At 49.1% G+C, this 19632-nt stretch overlaps 5 protein-coding genes across 5 annotated transcripts; 4 read left to right on the top strand and 1 right to left on the bottom strand.

Annotated features, from left to right (window-relative positions):
- The first annotated feature begins 612 nt into the window (after window positions 1-612).
- EV420DRAFT_981829 (uncharacterized protein) lies at window positions 613-4891 on the top strand. Its single transcript, XM_060484249.1, has 4 exons — window positions 613-1174; window positions 1227-1289; window positions 1344-1845; window positions 1897-4891. The coding sequence occupies exons 1-4, from the start codon at window positions 742-744 to the stop codon at window positions 4652-4654; spliced, it is 3756 nt and encodes a 1251-aa protein (XP_060325374.1). The 5' UTR covers window positions 613-741; the 3' UTR covers window positions 4655-4891.
- Window positions 4892-5620: 729 nt separating this feature from the next.
- Window positions 5621-8770, bottom strand: EV420DRAFT_1622669 (nucleoporin-interacting protein NIC96; the record flags this gene model as incomplete). The annotated part of the gene is made up of 12 exons (XM_060475837.1): window positions 5621-5743; window positions 5795-5989; window positions 6050-6424; window positions 6474-6733; window positions 6789-6912; window positions 6965-7099; window positions 7155-7338; window positions 7392-7555; window positions 7610-7972; window positions 8043-8171; window positions 8220-8559; window positions 8607-8770. 12 exons carry the CDS (start codon window positions 8768-8770, stop codon window positions 5621-5623), a joined length of 2556 nt encoding a protein of 851 aa, XP_060325375.1.
- Window positions 8771-9537: 767 nt separating this feature from the next.
- On the top strand, window positions 9538-12979 carry EV420DRAFT_1573126 (glycoside hydrolase). The gene is made up of 9 exons (XM_060474373.1): window positions 9538-9678; window positions 9738-10226; window positions 10283-10497; window positions 10550-10898; window positions 10948-11092; window positions 11144-11299; window positions 11350-11532; window positions 11593-12164; window positions 12214-12979. The coding sequence occupies exons 2-9, from the start codon at window positions 9825-9827 to the stop codon at window positions 12850-12852; spliced, it is 2661 nt and encodes an 886-aa protein (XP_060325376.1). The 5' UTR covers window positions 9538-9678; window positions 9738-9824; the 3' UTR covers window positions 12853-12979.
- Window positions 12980-13639: 660 nt separating this feature from the next.
- Window positions 13640-15396, top strand: EV420DRAFT_1314351 (uncharacterized protein). Its single transcript, XM_060468630.1, has 7 exons — window positions 13640-13805; window positions 13860-14023; window positions 14086-14321; window positions 14377-14535; window positions 14599-14724; window positions 14780-14952; window positions 15008-15396. Exons 1-7 carry the CDS (start codon window positions 13645-13647, stop codon window positions 15186-15188), a joined length of 1200 nt encoding a protein of 399 aa, XP_060325377.1. The 5' UTR covers window positions 13640-13644; the 3' UTR covers window positions 15189-15396.
- A 49-nt stretch (window positions 15397-15445) lies between these two features.
- EV420DRAFT_1622672 (uncharacterized protein) lies at window positions 15446-18699 on the top strand (the record flags this gene model as incomplete). Its single annotated transcript, XM_060475838.1, has 8 exons — window positions 15446-15605; window positions 15890-16170; window positions 16223-16305; window positions 16568-17076; window positions 17150-18148; window positions 18249-18465; window positions 18491-18533; window positions 18583-18699. The coding sequence occupies 8 exons, from the start codon at window positions 15446-15448 to the stop codon at window positions 18697-18699; spliced, it is 2409 nt and encodes an 802-aa protein (XP_060325378.1).
- Window positions 18700-19632: the final 933 nt, after the last annotated feature.

Below are 19632 nucleotides of genomic sequence, written 5' to 3' on the forward strand. Positions count from 1 at the left end.
TAACGTTTCCACCATGAAAATCTGTCCAAAAGCCTTGGAGACCTCAACTTCGTCCCATTTGGGGTGCAGAGAGGTTCGTATATTTGCACTAAAGTTTTGCGACTTTCGCCCGAGACCAAACCTACATTCTACGGGCTGTATCCATGCCAAATGCGAAGACAGCTTGGATGGTTCTTCTTGTAGCACGGAGCATATCCACCAAAAATGATTCTTCGATATCTTAGGGAACAGTAGATAAGCAGCCAGGAGGGTGTTTCGCCACCTTCGCTGCGACAAGGGACTAAGAGCGGGATCACACGAAGTTAAACATTGATGCGATGGCCGTACGTGGTTGAGACTGCAATACATACGGTACGTACTCCTAATACCAGAACGGTGGAGAGCGCTCTATTTAAAAATGGAGTAAAAACTAACAAGTCTTTGAGGAAAGTTGGCGAATATTAACGTATGCTCACATCCGTGGCCTTCTGTGGCCTTATTATAATTAGCGAGGGTTATAGGTAGTACTGTTGAAACTAGTTATTTATTTATTTAAATTGATTGGTCTCGGCACGTGCCTGCCATGAGGTTTCTGGACATAATTAAATATGAATTTCCTATTTCTTCCTTGACCGACGACATTGACACTGTTGAAGGTCTTCGTTGTCTCTTTACGTTTTCGGATTTGACGGCGACAACTGTACAAATTCCTTTTATTAATTAACCGGCAGGGGATCCCCATTAACGACCCATCGACAAGCCATGCCCTCGTTCTTGTCCAAGGTATTTGGACGTAAGAAGGACGACAAGGAGCCATCTGCGGGCCGTCGCACTTCGACTGCCTCTCTTCTCGAAGGAAAATTCGAGGCTGTCTCGCCAACTGTATCACTACCAGCGGACAAGCTACCCGAGGCGAAGGACAAGGAAAAGGGGAAGGAAATTGGCTTTGGGCTGTTACGAACCAAGTCTGCTACCCCGGCACTCTCGACATATGCCCCCTCTGAAGTTCCCCATCTTTCATTAAACTTGCCTGGGCCAAAGAATGGTGCAAGTAACCGCTCCTTGGGTGTCGTATTCGAGGCAGATCCCAACTCTCAAATACTCTTGTCACAGTCTGACATTGGAGGGCGTCGACTAAATCCATTGGAGACCCTAATATTGGTTCGCGCCTGTTCTCAGGCCATTATTGCGCGAGGCGAGTTATTTTCCCATCTTTATCTATTTAGCTGCTCATATTTATCCGTTAGGCTTGGAAACGCCTGGTCTCATGCACCCTCATTGGTATTCGGCCGACCCTCAAGTTCAGAAAAGTTTGTAATATTACACCCGTCATATAATCACTAGTTAATCTCACATTACACCAGGACTCATTTCGCTTTTTATACACTCGTTGGCTCCCAAAAGTCCTATAACTACGCTCTCTCCTACTCTTTCCTCCCCTGCATCAGCCTTTGAATCTGAGATTATCTCTACACGCTCGCCTCATGATGTCGCGGCGGTCTTGAGATGGGGCCTCAGGCACTTGCAGCTAGAGGGTAGCTCTTTCGGCAAAGAGGAAGCTTGGTATAAGAACTTCTTCGATGCCGAGAGTTCTTCCCAATATCCTCTCACGGCCTTTGAGGATAGCCTTGTTCCGCAGCTTCCGCCGGCTCACTTTGAGCTATTAGCTGCTACATTGGACCTTTTCTCATCGCTTGCCGCCCACGCAGAAGCCAATAGCACTTCCGGTAGTAAAGTATCCAAGTTACTTGGTTTGTGGCTCCTAGATGTCGCGCGCGCAGAGCATAATGATACCTGGTCTTCTTTTTATGCAAGATGGGAGCGCGCTGGACGAATGATGGAGCACATTTTCTTGTCAAATATCAGGTAGGTTGAATACCCCTACGGTGTGTCTTATTCTTACCGAAGTCATAACAGGCAAGAAATGGTGAAGAATAAGATCCCTAAGCGTCTCACCGAGCTTGTGAAACAGTACCCCTACGGCAAGCCTTCAACCGAAGAGGGCCTCCTTCCCCGACCATGGTTCTCAACACGACAACATGATGCCCTTTATGTCCATATAGATACAGAATTACCCACATCCGGTCTACAAAACTCATACCATCCCCTTCGACTGATATCCGATGCTTTTAAAGCACAGCCCGGCTCAACGGGCCATGTAGAACTTTGGAATAGGATTAAGCAAGTCGCAACTGAAGGCCATGATTCCTCACCCGGAGGTTACTCAGCCACCAGCCACGTTTTCGCTGATGAGACCATTCGGTTTCTCTCCATGCTACCCATGGAGAGGACCACCTCCGAGTCACCAACAATCAATCTCATTCAACCGACGACAAAGCAATCAATCTCCCTGAACGAAGTTAAAGCCACAAATGGTGTCAGTAACGGGAAGCTGTCATTTGACACGCCATCAGTTTCCGCCTCGACGTCAACGCCAGCCCCCGCAAGTCATATCGGCATGGACTGGGCCCAGTTCTCGACCTCCGGTTTCCTAGAATCACTGCCACTCGGTACCGCGCTTGCTTCCACCCTGATGGATTCGGACCTCGAGGTCACTGTTCCGCCGGAACCCAAGAAATCCAAGTCGCCGACCCGACGCAATGTACCCGAACTGAATATCGATATAAATAAAGCGGCGCCGGTGGAAGAAACCAGTTCTACTTCCAAGGTGACCAGCGTGTCATCTGTGCAGCTCGATGAAGCTTTCATAGACTTTTGGAACGACGCACTGGTGGACCCTATATCGTCAGATTGGCCGTCCTTTGTAATCTGCAAGTTGAAGGGGTCGTTATCCGACATTGAAATCGAGGGCAAACGAGTTGAATGGCTGGTTCTCGAGCAAACCTTCAGCAAACCACCACCACCACCTCTGCCGCCAGCATCAGATAGTCATGCTTCACCTTCTGTTGAATCACCCGGCAAACGGCCTCGAGCATCCTCTCCTAAACCTTCATTCAAATCAGATATATCCGGCACATTCTCTTCAACGAAGAAGCGGTTCAGCTTTTGGACCAGTGGTGATAATAAATCACCTACTAAGCGGAAGAACACCAACAGTCCCAAGTCCCCCAAGATTGGCGAGATGGGCGAAATTTTGAAGGAAGAGGACGGCGACAAGATTAAGACGAAGACTACAAGGAAGTCAGTAGACGTACCGAAGGATATTCCTGAAGAACGAGAACCCGAGAGTGGTGTTTCTGGGGCGGGGGTTGGTGCAACTGCCGCAGTCGTCTCCGCTGTTGGAGCTACTGCCGTGTTGGCTCAAGCGGCTGCCGAAGTCCCATCTGATGAATCTAAAGTAGCTCCTACGACAGAAGGGGTCGCCATACCTGAATCCACACCAAACAAAACTGCCACCTTGGAAACTGCCTCTGAACCTCCTGCACCCCCACCTGTCGCTGACCCTATTCCTGCGATGGCACCTGTTGACGAAACACCCCTCGCCTCGGAATTGAAAGTCCAGGAGGCTCCCGTGACGGAATCCACCCCTGCAGTCGCTGTACTAGCTGAGGTCCCTCTTCCAATTTTGGAGGGCGGGACACTTAAGGTGGAAGAGCCCCCTGCACCAGAACCTGTACCCGAAGTTATCTCGCCTGTCGATGCCGCTCCGGTTCTAGAGGAAGCGGCTGCACCTACGAGTGAACCGGAAGGAGCTCCAGTCACAAGCACAATTGATAAATCCGCTCCCCTCGCGGTTGAAGAGCCAGCTACCGCACCTACTGAGGAATCCACTGCCATTCCTGAGGAAGGACTAGCTTCCGTACCTGTAGAAGAGCCGGTTATAGCACAGGCAGAGCAGACGATACCTGTTGAAGAGGAGTCGGTGAAAGTTGTTGGTCCCACTGAAGAAGTCGCGCCCGCAGAATCAGCTGCCGTTCCCGTTGAAGAACCAGTACCAGGACCCGCCGAGCAGTCTGCAGCACCATCTGTGGCAGAGCTCACGGCACCCGCACCCGTTGAGGTAGAATCGGAAAAAAATGCTGCTCCTGTCGAACACGTTGCAGATGTAACCGAAGAACCTTCACTTGTTGTACAAGCGGAGAATGTGACGGCCCCAGCGAAAGAACAAGCGCCACCTTCGCTCCCCACGCCCGTCGTAGCGGATGTCGCAGTGGCTCCTGCTGAAGAATCGTCTGCGCCTGCTCCCGAGGAACAAAGTGTCGCTCCTATTCAGGCTGAAGATCTCGTCTCTTCACCGATTAAAGAAAAGGATGCCCTACCTACAGTTGAAGAGGATGCCGCCGCTGTTGGAGAAAAATCTGTCGACATCGGAGCTACTGCGCCAGCAGAAGAGACAGCGGAAACTTCGACGAATTCCGAAGTTGTGGGGAACATTGCAGCCCCAATAGTCGAGGAGAAAGTCGCCACGGTCGGTGACGAGTACCACCCTGAGGCAATTTCTAGTGAGCCACTGTCGGCGCCCACCTCTTTAGTCATAGAGACGACACCCGAGCCTGAGGTGGCGTCCGCCACGCAACAATCACCCGAAGTTTCCTCTGTCGTCGAACCAGAAAACGTCGCTCCAGTTTCGGATCCCGAAGACAAGCCTTTATCGAATGATGAATCATTAGCAGCAGAATCTTTTAGCCCCCAGCAAGCACCCGCACCCGCCGCGTCAGCTCCGGAGGAAGAGTCTGTCCGACACTCTTTCGCTCACCGGGACGCCAGCAATTGATGTATCTTCTATTGCCGATGAGCCTGCTGCTACGGAGCCTAGCCTTGTTCATACTGAATCCCTTGGTGAATCGACGTCAGAAAACCAAGAAGAGGACACGGTATCGTTGTTACCTGTTCCCGTTGTCGACGTAGAGCTTCCTTCACCAGCCGTTCACGTTGTCGAGGAGATCCATAAACAAGTCGAAGAGCCCAATGAATCTGCTTCCCCTGATGTGAAAACAGAAATCCCTTCTGCTTCGGCCAACGTCATCCTTGCGGGAGAGACTCCGGGTCCTCAGCTCGCCTTGGACTCAAGCGAAGCACAGGCAATAGTACAGACCTCTTCAACGGAACATGATACCCTCCTATCGCCGAATGGTGGTCTTTCTAATGGTTCGTCACCGATACTTATTAATCAATTTTCCTGACTCGCAATCTAGACGTAGAAAATTCTGCCCACGAGAAAGCACACACTGGCAGCGATAAGGTTGAGTCGTCGGATCCGGTGACTCCTCCCGGCTTGTACAGCACTCTTACTCCCGAAAAGGAGAGCAATGATAGCGATGATCATCGTAAGCATGAAAAGCCTTTTGATCTTATACTACCTAACGCACCGATAGCTCAAGGAAACGGTCATTCAGCGGACTCATAATTGCTACACTTCTGTACGCTCATTGGACGATGATACCCCTATCTCATTCATTTATTCTCATCTTCATGGCAACTTTTTAAGCGGAAGAATATCACTTTTGTCTGCTGCTTAGTTTACATTTTTCGCTATTCATATCTCCAGTTAACGTTATGCACATGCTACACACTTCGCTTTTCGGTTATAATTACTTTGCATATTTCACCTTCAGTTGCTCGGTATGTAGGGATCAGTTTGGAGATAGGGCGGTGACGGTTATACATTCTCCATAGTTTATTTCGCACATCGTCATTTCAGTGGAAGGAACACGGAAGGTGTATGTATTACAGCAATAGATCACAGTGCAATCTCGACGTCTAGTCTTGCTAAATAGGAGTACACGTCTGGCGACATGCGATATTTGAGCATGCCAGCGAAGACCATCAACGATCTGGATTTCTTCCTCACAGCAGTCAGAGTCTTGGTACATAAAGTCAGTGTACATACCATTATTAACAACAAAAAACATACCATATGTCTGGTAGCATCGGGAACAAGGGAACCCTTGACTTTTTGATGGATACCAGCGAGAGCATCCATTGTAAGTGTAATGTACGTCGGCAGATTTCGTTGTAGCGAGTCATGCAATTCCTTGAATTCTTCGGCCCTACGTGTAATTTTCGCCACGTCTCCATCTAACGGAATGAGGTCCGTTGTCTCCATGCACTAAGAGGGGGAGGGGGGATGCCATCAGCGGCTGTCCAGCAGAAGTCAATGAAAACATACCTGAAGAGCGGTCTCGGGTCGACCAGCATGCTTAGCATCAACAGCCTCCCGGATCTTCAGCAGCCGTATTACTGCATCTTTATCCTTCCCAGCAGCTCTGTTTGTCCGCTCATAATGCCGTACAATGTCAGCTGCGGTTCTCTCAATTGTGCGCGCCTTCTCATCAGGACTTGGGCGCGCGATCGTGCTACCCAGAGCTTGAGCAAGGCACGACATAACTGTGGAGTAATCCCCTGCCAAATTATAAAGCTTTATAGCTTCGGATATCCGATCGTTTTCTTCCGAATTTTTGGCGGCACGAATTAGGATCTGCTCGTTGTACTGCCGAAGATCGTCTAGTTTCAATAAGCTCGCTCCTTGTTCAATGACACCGTTCTATTGACCAAGTTAGCAAAGAAAGATCTTGAAGGTAATTAACACGTACGAATCTTGAACCGTCGGGTCTGAAGCCTCCGACAAGCTCCTCCCAGCCAGGACCACTGTTGCTAAGGACGATTATACGCCGTACAAGTTCCCAGGCATTCTCCACCTGCTCCTTTCCGATTTCGCCCTGGTCTGCGGTCAAGCAGACACAATAAACATACTGCAGTGCCTCCTTGGCGTCCATCTTGACAAACTGTCTCATATAGCGCCATATTATTGTGGAGATGCTCAAAGCAGGAGGCGACGAAGGAGGTAGTGATACTAAATGTTGCGGCTTTTAGCTCTCAATAGTGTAGTGAGAAAAATATGAACATACACGGAGTCATTTCAGACGTTTCTGCTCGTGGGGGCACCCGAAGAAGACCATGATAGGCCAAGGCAATAGCAAGGTGAACTGCTTCAATTTCTGTTTCCTGGTCTTCCCAAAGAGCCGCGACAGCCTTAGTTGAAATACTGTCAGTAGCGTATGATGTCAAGAGAGAAGTGACCAACCCGTTCAAACTGTCCACACATGAGGAGGACACTCGCCCAGACTCCCTTCCTCGAACCACTATCAAATTGCCTCTCACCATATCCAAGTATCACTTCAGCGAAGCCACGCAGTCCACCATCTTCTTCCTCGTCGATCTATCAGATTGTTTCAGATTGTGAGTGTAGGCAACACGCCCCAAGGGAGACGTACCATGGCAAGCTGGAACCACAACCAGTCCTCTGTCGTTGTGGTAACATGAGGAACACTGCGCCGCGTCGGTTCTAGTTTGCCCATGAGCTTGTACAGCGCGAGTTTGAACGGATCTGTCGCAGCTGAGTGCAACATGTGAGCGTTGAACACGGATTGCAAATGATCTCGGTGAGCTTTAGGAAGTCTGGTGATAGACTGTTAAACACAAGATCGTCATACAGTTAGGAAAATCACTACCTTCGTTCTGGTGACTCAACCCATGTCCTGAAATGACTGATGAAGCTCACTTCACGTCTTTCAATGGCTTGTTGGTACTGAACAGCCTCGTCCAGCGCCTCGTCCAAATGGCCTGTCCGAACGAGGTAAAATAGTCGCGCCCATAGTGGTTGCCCGGCCACGAGCTACAATGAATATGAGTGTTCACAAAAGACAAGACGTATATCAAATTAACATACTTCAATGCGTTCTTCCCATTCTCCGTTTTTGTAGTACCGCACAAATAAGAAAGCGCGCACTTTATTCGATATGCTAGGGTCCCCGCCCAAGAGTGCTTCTGTAGGCCGTGACTGCACTGTCCGATCCATGACATCCCAGTACTGCAATTCCAGGGATTCTCGCGCTCCTTTCGTGATTTGTCGTCGAAGAGCAATGGCATCCCGAGACTCTGGATCTCCCAGGTACGCCCTTGCGTGTTTCCGTTCAAACAAGGGAGAATTAAGTATGTGTGCACTTGCATGTTCGACCGGTGGCAACGCAGGTGGCTCAGCAGTTATCTTCGCCAGAGTTTGGAAGGTTTGGGCCATTTGTGCGGAACGGGGCTGTAACCGACGTTAAGAACGACAACAGCGAGATGAAAATATGGCATACGTCATTAAGAGAATTTGCTACATCCATGAAGGAGTGAATAATTGGGAATGAAACACCACGTAAGCGTGCAGCGTTGAGCTCGGTGACCACACGGTCATAGGCCATCATCCTGTTTTGCATTTGCAGTGTGAGGCTTGGTGTCGAGCTTGACTAAACGCTACGTCAGACAACAAGATATCTGGCAAAATGAACACACACAATAAGACTGCTCTTGCCATGGAAGCTCTTTTTTAGCTCAGTGACAGCCTTGTTTTCAACATTGACGCGTCCCCCCAATTCCTCGAAGACGCGTTTCTTTTTGGCTTCCCAGTCCCTCCTTGTCCGTTCCTCAAGCATACGATAGAAATCCTCCTGTGTCTCCCGCCGCCCTTCCTCAATGGTGGAAATCAACGTCTGTTCATGTGCGTGGCGAAGATAACCGGCCACATCTGTGTCCTGAAGTGGCTGCAAGGGCGAAAAAGTGGTCGAGGTGTTGAGGTGCGCAATGGAGCTTGACAATGCCGATGCATCTACGCGTGCTTGGGCAAGGAGATAGTTTCTACTAAATTTTGAGCCTTTGCTACGTGAGACAAGAAATTTACCAACGCGCGATCAACATCATTCGAGGTCCCTGGTTGTCGTGAAACGAGCCTTCGAGACTGGGCTTCAATCTGGTCAAGCGAAAGGTTGACTGAGGGAAGTTCTGGCCTCGATAAATGAGACGTGAGTCCCTTGGATGCCGTTAACAACGCAGAGAGGTCGGAGGCCATTGTGTCCAATCAATGTGTGTCCCTAGATGTCCACAGGCTATCAAACGGTAAAAATGGGAGAATATCGGAGAATATCAGTGATATTACCGATGTTATACGAGAGGAACGAAGCTCAAACACGACCACAAATGGCAGAAAGACAAGGTATATTTACCTGCTGCCTCTGTTTGAAACACTAGCACAGCCACTTTCCAGATCATCAATAGTTCATTCAACTTCAACACCAAACTGTTTGCTATTGAAGTGGAAACATTTCTAACAAAATGCTCATCATCAATCATGACGGAAGCTTCTACCGAATTTAAATGATGTACGTTCTCCCATATATCTCAGAGCTGATATCTCCTTAGGGTCACTTCAACGAGAAGTTTGCGTCCAACGATATCATTGGTTTCCCATTATGATATCGCATCTTCTGCTCATGATGCATCGTCTGGTATTTATACGCGAAATATTTAAAGGAGTTTATGCTGTGCCGAGTGAAGAAGGTCTAATAAAAGAGGGCAACATGAAGACTGACATCCTTTCACAGAAGAGGGCTTGATGTCACTTCGTGAGGGAATGGTACGCACCGTTCATGACTTAATATAAAGACTGTCTAGACTGAACGGTAGCTTTAGGCAAATATACAAACAGGACATATGGAGGAAGTCAGGTTGGACGACGTCATACGTTGACTATCCTATTTCGAATTGCAGCGAATTGCAGCGAATTGCACGCTACTTCAATAACATTTAGTATTACCGGCGAGAAGCTTTCTTTCTACGTCATCACAGGAGCAAGTTTAGCCGGAATACTATAGCAAAAGTGCTGACCCCGCTATGACCTAGCAAAGAGTCCTAGACTGATCCTGGAACTGGAAAACGACGAGCTCTTCCTTCAGGACATGCCCAGATCCAAGATATGGGGTGCGTACCCTATGTCGTTATTTACCTTTCTTTTCAATAACATCTTCCCGCGTTATCAGGGGCCAATCTCAAAGTAACATCTGAACAACAATATAATGAACAATATCCGATAAGAATGTCAAGTTAGACCATTTCGGTCCGGAGAGATGCTATCAGCGGTCCGAACAGATGTTCTTCTATATGCTTTGTATATAGGTCTACAGTCGCTTTGGATTACCCATCTAGTCCCCATGCTAAACGCCATCCATACCGAGCTCAAATCCAACTGGTCCTGGAAGCAGCGAGACCCCAAGGTTCCTATCCTTGGGGAAGTTGCGACAACAGGCTGGCGCTCCACACAGGTGTATCCGTCTGAGATACACGTCGAGTTATTGAAAAACGGTCTGATTCCCGATCCGTACCGCGGATTTGCCGAAAGAGAAGTCCAATGGGTGGGAGAAGTCGAGTGGCTGTACAAGTGCACTTTCGATTTCAAGCCGGGGGATGGACGACACTCTCAGGCTGAACTGGAATTTCTGGGCTTGGATACGGTGTGCGACGTCTATCTGGTCAGTGCTGAATCACCAATTACGTGCTGGCATCACAACTCACGTACCCACAAAAGAACAATGAAATCATTCTGGAAACCAGCAACATGTTCCAGACCCATGTCGTCCCCATCTTACCGACGGCCTCTATAAACACGCTTCTTCTCCACTTCAAATCGGCCAAAAGGCTTGCTAAATCCCTAGAAGAGCAACACGGCAAGGTACGCGCAGGGTCGACAAACCTCGGAGATCCGAGCAGGGTCTATGTCCGTAAGGCTCAGTACGATTGGCGGTAGGTGCACCCCGGATTTCGTCGCATCCCCTCCACATCTGATATATTGTAGGTGGGACTGGGGACCCGAATTGATGACATGTGGACCATTCCGACCTATCATTCTGAGAAGGTATACAGCCAGAATTGGGAGCGTGTGGACGCACGCATCAGTCACCGACACGAATAACGCAGCTACAAGATTGAAAGTAGATGTGGACATTCTCGGGGTCGCCGCGTTACCGACATTTATCAAAGTGGCATTACGGGATGCTAAGGGCACCAAGGTCGAATTGGAGGAGCTCTCCTCAACGTCTAGGTCCGTGGACTGGCGTTTTACGCCCGGGCAAGTGCAATTGTGGTGGCCGGTCGGCTATGGAGACCAGGTTCTCTACCGTGTGGTTGTAGAATTGCTGGGTCCGGTAAATTCAGCTCCACTTTCTATTTTCCGCGACCTTATCGATTGGTTAGAACAGAGATGTCATCGATTCGAAGACAATTCGGGTTGGATTTCGCAGCGTCAAGCTTATACAAGAAGAACTCGAGGAACCTGATCAATATGGCACCGGGACGACCTTCTTGTTTGAGATTAACGGTATTAGGATGTTCATGGGGGGTCTGTCCATTCAGTTCACAGCCTTGAGTAACATTCTCATGTTCTTCCCAGGCTCGAATTGGATCCCGGCCGATAACTTTTTAACCACGCTGACTCCGGAACGTTACCGGGCATGGCTTACGCTGATGCGCGACGGCAACCAGAACATGGTTCGCCTATGGGGCGGAGGTGTCTATGAGCCGGACTGTTTCTACGATATCTGCGATGGCCTGTTGTATTTTTTCTGTCGTATTTGCTCTTGCTCATCATTATGTCAGAATTGGGAATACTCGTCTGGCAAGACTTTCAATTCGCATGCGGTGTGTACCCGGCATACGAGGAATTCGTCGCATCGGTTCGCAAAGAGGCCACGGACAACGTCAAGCGACTCAGGCATCATCCGTCAATTGCGCTATTTTGTGGAAACAACGAGGACTATCAGATGATTCTTCAGTGGGGCGGTTAGTCTACTGGTTGATCTGCCTCTCTCTTACCGCGCTAAACTCACCTATATCTTGTAGATGTAAAATTATTCCCGGCGATCAAAATTTACGAAGACGTACTACCAACTATAGTCGAGGCTTTATGTGATCCACCTATCCCATACCACCGCGGATCTCCGTATGGTGGGCAAGGTTGGGACACAGCAGATCCGACGGTCGGGGACGTTCATCAGTGGAACATTTGGGGGGGCAAGGAATTGCCGTACCAAGAGTACGACCGGATGGGTGGGCGATTCGTCAGCGAATTCGGCATGCCATCCCTACCGTCAATGCGTACAATCGAATATTGGATGGATAGTGCACCAGCCCAAGAATGGCACGCGCAAAGTGCGTTGATGGCGCAGCATTGTCGTGCGGGAAGCTACGAGAGACGATTCGCCATTGCGATGAACGAAAACTTCAGAGTGACTGAAGATTTGGAAACGTATGCGTTTAGGACCCAAGTTATGCAATCGGAAAGCGTCGGATTTGCGTATCAGTCGTGGAGAAGAGGATGGGGTGGACGAGGGAAGCAATACACGTCCGGCGTCCTCGTCTGGCAATTGAACGACTGCTGGCCCGTCACTTCGTGGGCTATCGTTGATTACTTTGTGCGTTCCCTTTTCGTTTCGTCTCATCTCCCAGTTGACATCCATGCAGTTACGGCCCAAGCCCGTCTATTACTCTATCAAGCGACATCTGGACACATTCGCGATTGGCCTCCTGCGCAATGTAACGAAGAACCGGCCCAACGACCGCCCACGCCAATTCTATGAATTTGGAGCATTCAGAGCTGTCGGCGCAAAGCTGGATATTTGGGCGTCAAACTCTACCCTGAAGAGGCGCCCTGCCACGCTCAAATTACAGTTCGTGGATCTCAAAAGCAACTGGGCGGCAACCGAGGAGCATAAAGTTGTTCTCCTTCCTAATCAGACAAGCGAACTAATGTCTATTACTTGCCCTGGATCCCATGCGACCGTTGTCATTGGAGCACGGCTCCTAGATGACAGGTCTGGGAAGGTCCTGGCACGCCACGTCGATTGGCCCCAGCCATATAAATATCTGACTCTTCCAGACCCCAGATTGAAGGTAATAGTAGTGGAAAACAAGGTCGAGTTGCAGGTCGAAAAGCCTGCAAAGTGCGTGTTTCTGACTACGAAATCGAAGGTTACATGGAGCGATAATGCTATTGATTTGATGCCGGGAGAGAAGAGGACTATCGAGGCAAGCAGGTTGATTGACAAGAACGAGTTGCGTGTCGCGTTTCTAGGGCGTGAAAAGGCCTTTTCTATTCCTTAGTAGTCTCAAGTAAACAGTAGTTTATGGCATGGGTAGTACTACAACAAATCATTTGCACCTGGCATTTCTGATATCCTATTCGTTGATGGTCAGCACGCCGCGGGAAAATACCAGGACAACGCCGGTGACTGACTGAAACTACCATATACGATTACCAATGCACATATGATAGGTGCCAAATGATATGCACGTTACAGTATTTTTCTAAGGTCCGGGCGTGAGTTGGATACTTAAGTAAAGCCGTCCAATCAGTTGACAGTGACAACCATTGACGTAACAGCGATTCTTGAGTCGCGCAAAGGCATACACTGATAATTTTTTTTTGCTATACAAATTGTGAAAGAGGGTACAAAAAAACCATTTGACAGACTGGCGTGGTAACCAAATACCAAATAATCATTGATTGCTCTTGAGATCGGACTTGTATGTGATATGTAGGGTCCACGTTCAAGTTTGGGATCTGATTAGCTAGAAGTGGAACGGGGCGGAAGTTAAGGATCTTTACATTCCTGTTCAGTTCCATTCAGGTAGAAGATACAATTGCATATGGAGCTAAAACATTACGGTAGAGATGGCCTGCTGGCCAGCTTGAACAAATACTCTTCCACCCCTACCTGTCGTGCTGAACGCATGCAATAATGAAAAATAAGTCGGAGGATACGCTAAGAAGACAGGGTTAATTAATATAAATAAAGGTTGAGAAAGGGAGCATCCACGTGGCGGCGTTGAGTGCCTAATTTGGCCGGCGGGCCTGTGCCAAACAAGGACAACTTCGACGCGTCACGTTCGACGATGGCCATAACAGTAACTACGACCACCATGGCTGAAATGGCCGTTGATGCTCCTAAGCCTCCTAAGCTTGTCCTGGATGATTTTATTGCTGCTGCGCTGTCTGGCACCCCTTCCGAGCTGCACCCATTCTTCGAATCGTTTCGAACGCTGCATACACGAAAGTGCGTTTTACGCCCTTGGGACCGGATCAGTTAACCTTACAACTCCTTACACAGGCTATGGCATCAACTAACGGTGAAGCTTTTTCAGTTCTTCGACCACCCTGCATCGAAACCGTTTCGAGTTCATGTGTTCGAGCAGTTCGTACGAGACTTTGAGAGTAAAATCAACCAATTGAAGCTCGTTGAGATGGGTGTGAAAGTGTCGAAGGAGATCGATAGTAGGTTCTCATTTCCCCAGATCATGTCCGGGCCTTAAGGGCACCTTACTCTTTACTGTCAGATCCCCAGGCCCACTTGACGTTCCTGACCTCGCTGCTTTCTCGAATCGACACGGAGAAGGCGAAAGAGGCTCATGTTTTACTTCTCGCAACGATTGCCCATGCGAAACTGCTGTATGGTGACCTCGAGGGGACGAAGACGGACATGGATTCAGCGTGGAAAGTTCTTGACAACCTTGAAGGCGTAGATAATGGTGTCAACGCGGCGTATTACTTGCTGGCTGCTGACTATTATAAAGTGAGTTTAAGATATTGTGGTCTGGCCTTACAGGGTTTTGATTTTGTGTGTAAAGGCCAAGGCAGAATATGCGCCGTATTACCGGAATTCGTTGCTGTACCTCGCATGTGTAGACCCTGCAACGGACATGACACCAGAAGAAAGGCTGGTGAGGGCTCACGATTTGGGCATCTCTGCGTTCCTGGGTGACAGCATCTACAACTTCGGCGAACTCGTGAGTTTGATGCTATTTCGTCATTTTTTCTTGTGTTCTCTTACTCACGTACAACTGAAACAGTTGATGCATCCTATACTGGACGCGCTAAATGGCACACCTCATGAATGGATCAAGAAATTACTTTTCACATTCAACGAGGGAAGTATAGGTAAATTTGAAGCCCTAGCTCCCCTCTTCCCGCAAGAGGTACGATTTTTCAGCTTTGGATCTCCGATTATCACCTATCGATCTCGTTTTCCAGCCCATCTTGCAAGAGAATTTCCCCTTCCTCCGTCAAAAAATCTGCCTCATGGCCCTGATCGAATCTGTGTTCAAGAGGCATGCTGATAACCGAACGATGAGCTTCCAAACTATCTCAGAAGAGACACGATTGCCCCTAGATGAAGTCGAGCATCTCGTTATGAAGGCGTTAAGGCGAGTCTATCCTTGGCCTTCGGTGATTTCTCTCCCGCTAACATGCTGGGTCCAGCCTGAAGCTCATCCGTGGGTCCCTCGACCAAGTAGATCAGAAGGCGCGTATCACCTGGGTGCAGCCTCGTGTTCTCTCCAGGGAACAGATTGGTGGTGTGGCGAAACGGTTAGAGGAATGGGTGAACAAGTTGGGTGCCGTCGAACAACGTATTGCTCCCGAGGTGATGATTGCCTCATGAATTCATACAATGAATGTACTGTGCTCGTTCTTTAGAAGATCCTGAGTTTACTAGATGAACGCCTGGGGCCGTGCTGCGCTTCATGACAGTTCACGACATCGACAGGTATGTAGAGTGTATACCACGTGGAAAATTGTGCATTCCTCGGAAGCGAAATCTTGTAGGATCTTTGTGAGCAAGCAGAATTCAATCAAATAAGATATTCTAGAGGCCAACGCGAGAAAAGCATGGGAACGATTGTTGGTAGGTAGGAGAAGATGAATACTGATACTTGGGACTTTATTTCCTATTTCGGTGGCAGCTTTCTGGGCAAGCCGCCCATGCGCCGTGCGGCAACTTCCCCTCTTACCATCTTGACCATACTCTATCTCATCAATATCTGCCGCGCAGAGGTGCAGCAACAGCAACGTGTATCAGGTCAGATTCCGACCTGCAGGAAGAATCACGACCTGAAGAAGCGAGATTATCTTATATTTCATCGAAAGCCGGCACACTTCATCACAGTTTTTTTCATCTTTCTTTCGTCTGCTATGGCGAGGCCTGGAGGGACGACTTGATCACTCAGCCTCGTTCTCGACGACAGACACAACCACGGCAACGACGATGGATACGGACACGACGACGGCAACAGCACGAACTGCTGCCACGACTTCTTCACTACCTTTGACAGCCGAATTTTCATTTCAAAGCACCATTTCCAGCTTCATCTACTTCGACCTTTCACGCTTCTCCGCTGAAGCATCGCAGAACCTCATTGGCGCTTCCCTCATCTCCGAAACTCGTGCCAGCATTTAGCTTCCGCGACGATACGGGCCTCGAATCCCATGTCGCTGAGACCTGTCTCGTTCCAGAGAAACGTGGCAAGCTCCGCAAGATATCAGCGAGTCCGGAGAATGACGACTGGCCGCAGGCGACGGAGAAGAAGCTGAGGAAGAAGTGGTCGGCCGAGGAAACGCAGATGCTTGTTGACGGGTGCAACAAGGTGAGTATTCCGCCTGTGACTCATTGATGGTGGGCGCTTATACAGCTTCTAGCACGGTGTTGGGAACTGGAAGGCAATTCTGAGTGATCCTGACCTCAAATTTGATAACCGCTCTCCAGTTGACCTTAAGGACCGGTGAGAATTTGTTCCTACGACCTCCGGGGCCTGGATGTCCTTTGTGAGCGAATGATTTGACCTTTCATTCCTGCCGCGATAATCGGGTACTTCGAAAACAAGATGAACGACGGGTCCTTCTGTATTACCATAGGACGCGTTGTCGTTGCGTTTTCACCGCCGTGTTTGCTGCTGGAAGCAAAGGTCTCGTCGTTCGTCTATGAAAGTCCACCATTCCCCGGAGGAACATCTTTTATATCTGTGTAGCTTATTTCGCGTCTAGATTTCGTACCTACTTCCCCGATGCTTACAAGCAGCACTATCCCAACGCACGCACGCATCTCTCCAGCAAAGTTCGCTCTACTCTCCCTGATGGCTCCTCTCTCTTTGAGAAGACGCGCAGTAAAAAGCGGCGGCCTTTCACGGAGGAGGAGGACCGTGCTCTCAAGGCTGGCTACGAGAAACACGGTACGGTCTGGGCGACCATTGTGAAGGACCCCGTCTTTCAGGAACAGGGTCGGCGGTCGACAGACTTGAGGGACCGCTTTCGTAATGCGTTCCCTGAGCTGTACATGGCAGCTGGCTACAAACCGCGCAATGCGGCAAAGAAGAAGGGCGCGGATGGCACAAAGGTTCTCATTCGAGCTGCGACGGATGACCAACTCTCCATGTCGACATCGGGTCCTAGTACGCACCGGCGAAAGAGGAGGAACACCAGTCAAGGGCTACTTCGGGGAGGGACGAAGAGTGTTCCACAGAGTACGGCTCCTTCTGAAGACGAGGCTAGTTCCGGTGGGGAAGAAGATTGAACCCGTTGTAAAACCGTTCAAGCCCATCGGAAGCTCTGTTATGCCTATCAAGAAAGCTGCTCCGACCGTTCCTTCCGCAAACATTCTTCCCGACGATGACGACATGGAGTTGATTCCCTTTGACCCTCTCCCTGATTCACTCACCGCTCTCGCGAACTCGTCGCAGTCGGAGATTGATTCCCAGTCCCAGGCCTGGTCTTCAGGGCTCGATACTCCCGTTCACTCTTCACATCATGCCTGGACAGGGTCGCCGACGTCGTCCCAGATGTCTGATTATCTTTTGAGCTCCTCTCATTCTTCACCCTTCCAACACCGGAGGAACGAAGCAGTAGTGGGTGGCATTGGCATGATTGGCAAAAGTGCTTGGGGAACACAAGATTGGTTTTCGGCGAATCCTCGTATGGACTCGAGCGCGAGTGGAACATCATCCTCATCTTATCTTGAGAACAGTTTCTCGCCCTCATCGCCATTCTCTTTCAATCATCTCAACTATGGGGTAGTAGATCGATATGATCTTGTGCCCACTTCATTTTCCCAGGATTTCAACTCCGAGGTCGGATCATCATCATTTTCTGATGAGGTGTACCCACCCCGAAGAGAGTATCATTCGGACTATGCTGGAGATCTCATTTTCAGTACGCGAACGCAGTCGCAGTCCTCGTACGATTCTTCTTCGTTCACCTTTGGGCTTGGGCTCTCGGGTATCACCCAGTCGACTGGTATACACCCTATGCAACTCCATACCCCAGCCCTACCGGGGATTGATGAGATCGAGCTAACGGGTATATCACTAACTGACCAACCCGATAGTCTTCCGATGGAAGATTCACTCCTTCCACCTGACATTGCCATGTCTCCCGAACCAAAGGACGAAGACGCCTCTTCGTTCCTCATGGAACAGCGATTCAGCCTGGATGACCTCGTCGATCTCTCCCGGGAGCTGCATACAACCCCACCTGGCACTCCTCAGACTCGCCCGCGACACCGGTCGGCGGTCAACCAGTTCGGGGTCCACGGACGATCGATATCCGTACCACCGTCCGAGCGCATGACAGGTCATAATCACGTCCCAACGCGTCCCGCCCAGGTCCACACTAATCTCGCAGCCCGAACTACGTCCGTTCTCTCTCTTCGCCACGGACCATCAATTCACAGGCCCTGCGCCACCCGCCCCTCCTCCTGTTCCCCAGTCGTTTTCTTCCCTGTTCCTCTCCTCCAGCTCGTCCTCTGTGACTCAGGACATCTCCCGAACGGCGAACGACATCTATGACCTGCCGTTCCTTGATTTGCATTACCATTACAACACTCAGGGATTAGACGCATCTGACAATATGGAGTCACAGAACCAGAATCAAGCGCTGGATCTGGCACAGTCAGTGGCTTCATCGACGGCAAAGAATCATATCCCAGCACCCAGCTACTCCGTTGACAGCAAAGAAGGTGCTGAGCAACTGAGAGTGTTCCCCAGGTTCCTGAAGGACTCCGAAAGAACAAGATCTCTGCTCATCACCGCGGACAGAGCGCCGTGGTGTGTCCGCAGGATTTGGTGCTGAAGAGCGAAACCAACAAGCGCAAGCGGTCGAGTTGGGATGGGGCGCATTCTTAGGTTATAACTTCATTTTTCCCGAACTTTCATTTGGCATTTTATTATTCGTTTTTTGTGCATAGTTATCATCTCATCATTATCAAGGGCGTCTCGTAGCATACATAACTTTTTCTTCGTCTTCAATGGATCTCGCAATGCAATGGATAGGAACATAAAACTCCGCCGGAACTGCAACTCATCGCGCTGGAGACCTGAAGAATCTCTGATTGGCATTGTTACGGGAGAAGGCAGCCCAATGCTGAGAACTTGAAGCAGGTCGATCGTTAGTTTTTGGATTGATGACGATCAAATTTGGGTGATTGATTTTTTAATGTAGTTTATGTTCACCGCGACGGCTGCTCACGCAATGTTCGAAAACCGAGGGACATTTCGCGTTAAATTTTGGGCCAATTGAATGAAGAAGGGGTCAAGTACTAATTCTTCCTGAATAGACCAGGCTGAGATAATTCGAGGATATACTTAGATGGAACAATACATGTTTTTATGCCTTCACTGCTGGGGCTGGTATGTTTTTTAAGTTAGAAAATGTAGTCCTGAAAATGTTGTGACTTTCTGTGCATTTTTTTGATAGGAAAAAGGACGTCCTAAAAACAAGATAAAAAAGAACACTTTTTTCTTTTAGAATATGAAACAAACACAGATTAACAATATGCTCTTTTTGGTGCGTAAAAACAGTATAAAAAACAAGGCCTTTCTATTATGTTTTCTAAATCCTGTTTTAGAAGACGATTAAAAGCCACAACATTTTTAGGGTATGTTCTTAGGTCCAAAAAAGTCGCCGACCCCCAACAATGCTTCGAGTCATGATATATAGAGGTACATTTTTCCATCAATAAGACTAAGGGGGTCGAATAGAGGATCAGCGAGCGCCCAATGTTACGTCAACGCTCAGGCTGCGGCGGGAGCGTGTCTGATATTATGTCTGTCCGAGAA

This window comes from Desarmillaria tabescens, assembly GCF_030435595.1.
Source record: "Desarmillaria tabescens strain CCBAS 213 chromosome Unknown EV420scaffold_51, whole genome shotgun sequence".
NCBI classification, from domain to species: domain Eukaryota; kingdom Fungi; phylum Basidiomycota; class Agaricomycetes; order Agaricales; family Physalacriaceae; genus Desarmillaria; species Desarmillaria tabescens.

Coding starts and splice junctions, on each gene's coding strand:
- EV420DRAFT_1314351 (XM_060468630.1), top strand. CDS start 13,645: ATGGCCATAACAGTAACTACGACCACCATGGCTGAAATGGCCGTTGAT. Junction 14,322..14,376: donor TGGCTGCTGACTATTATAAA/GTGAGTTTAAGA, acceptor TTGTGTGTAAAG/GCCAAGGCAGAATATGCGCC. Junction 14,725..14,779: donor CTCCCCTCTTCCCGCAAGAG/GTACGATTTTTC, acceptor CTCGTTTTCCAG/CCCATCTTGCAAGAGAATTT.
- EV420DRAFT_1573126 (XM_060474373.1), top strand. CDS start 9,825: ATGCTATCAGCGGTCCGAACAGATGTTCTTCTATATGCTTTGTATATA. Junction 10,227..10,282: donor CGGTGTGCGACGTCTATCTG/GTCAGTGCTGAA, acceptor TACCCACAAAAG/AACAATGAAATCATTCTGGA. Junction 11,533..11,592: donor GATGATTCTTCAGTGGGGCG/GTTAGTCTACTG, acceptor TATATCTTGTAG/ATGTAAAATTATTCCCGGCG.
- EV420DRAFT_981829 (XM_060484249.1), top strand. CDS start 742: ATGCCCTCGTTCTTGTCCAAGGTATTTGGACGTAAGAAGGACGACAAG. Junction 1,290..1,343: donor CGACCCTCAAGTTCAGAAAA/GTTTGTAATATT, acceptor ACATTACACCAG/GACTCATTTCGCTTTTTATA. Junction 1,846..1,896: donor ATTTTCTTGTCAAATATCAG/GTAGGTTGAATA, acceptor AAGTCATAACAG/GCAAGAAATGGTGAAGAATA.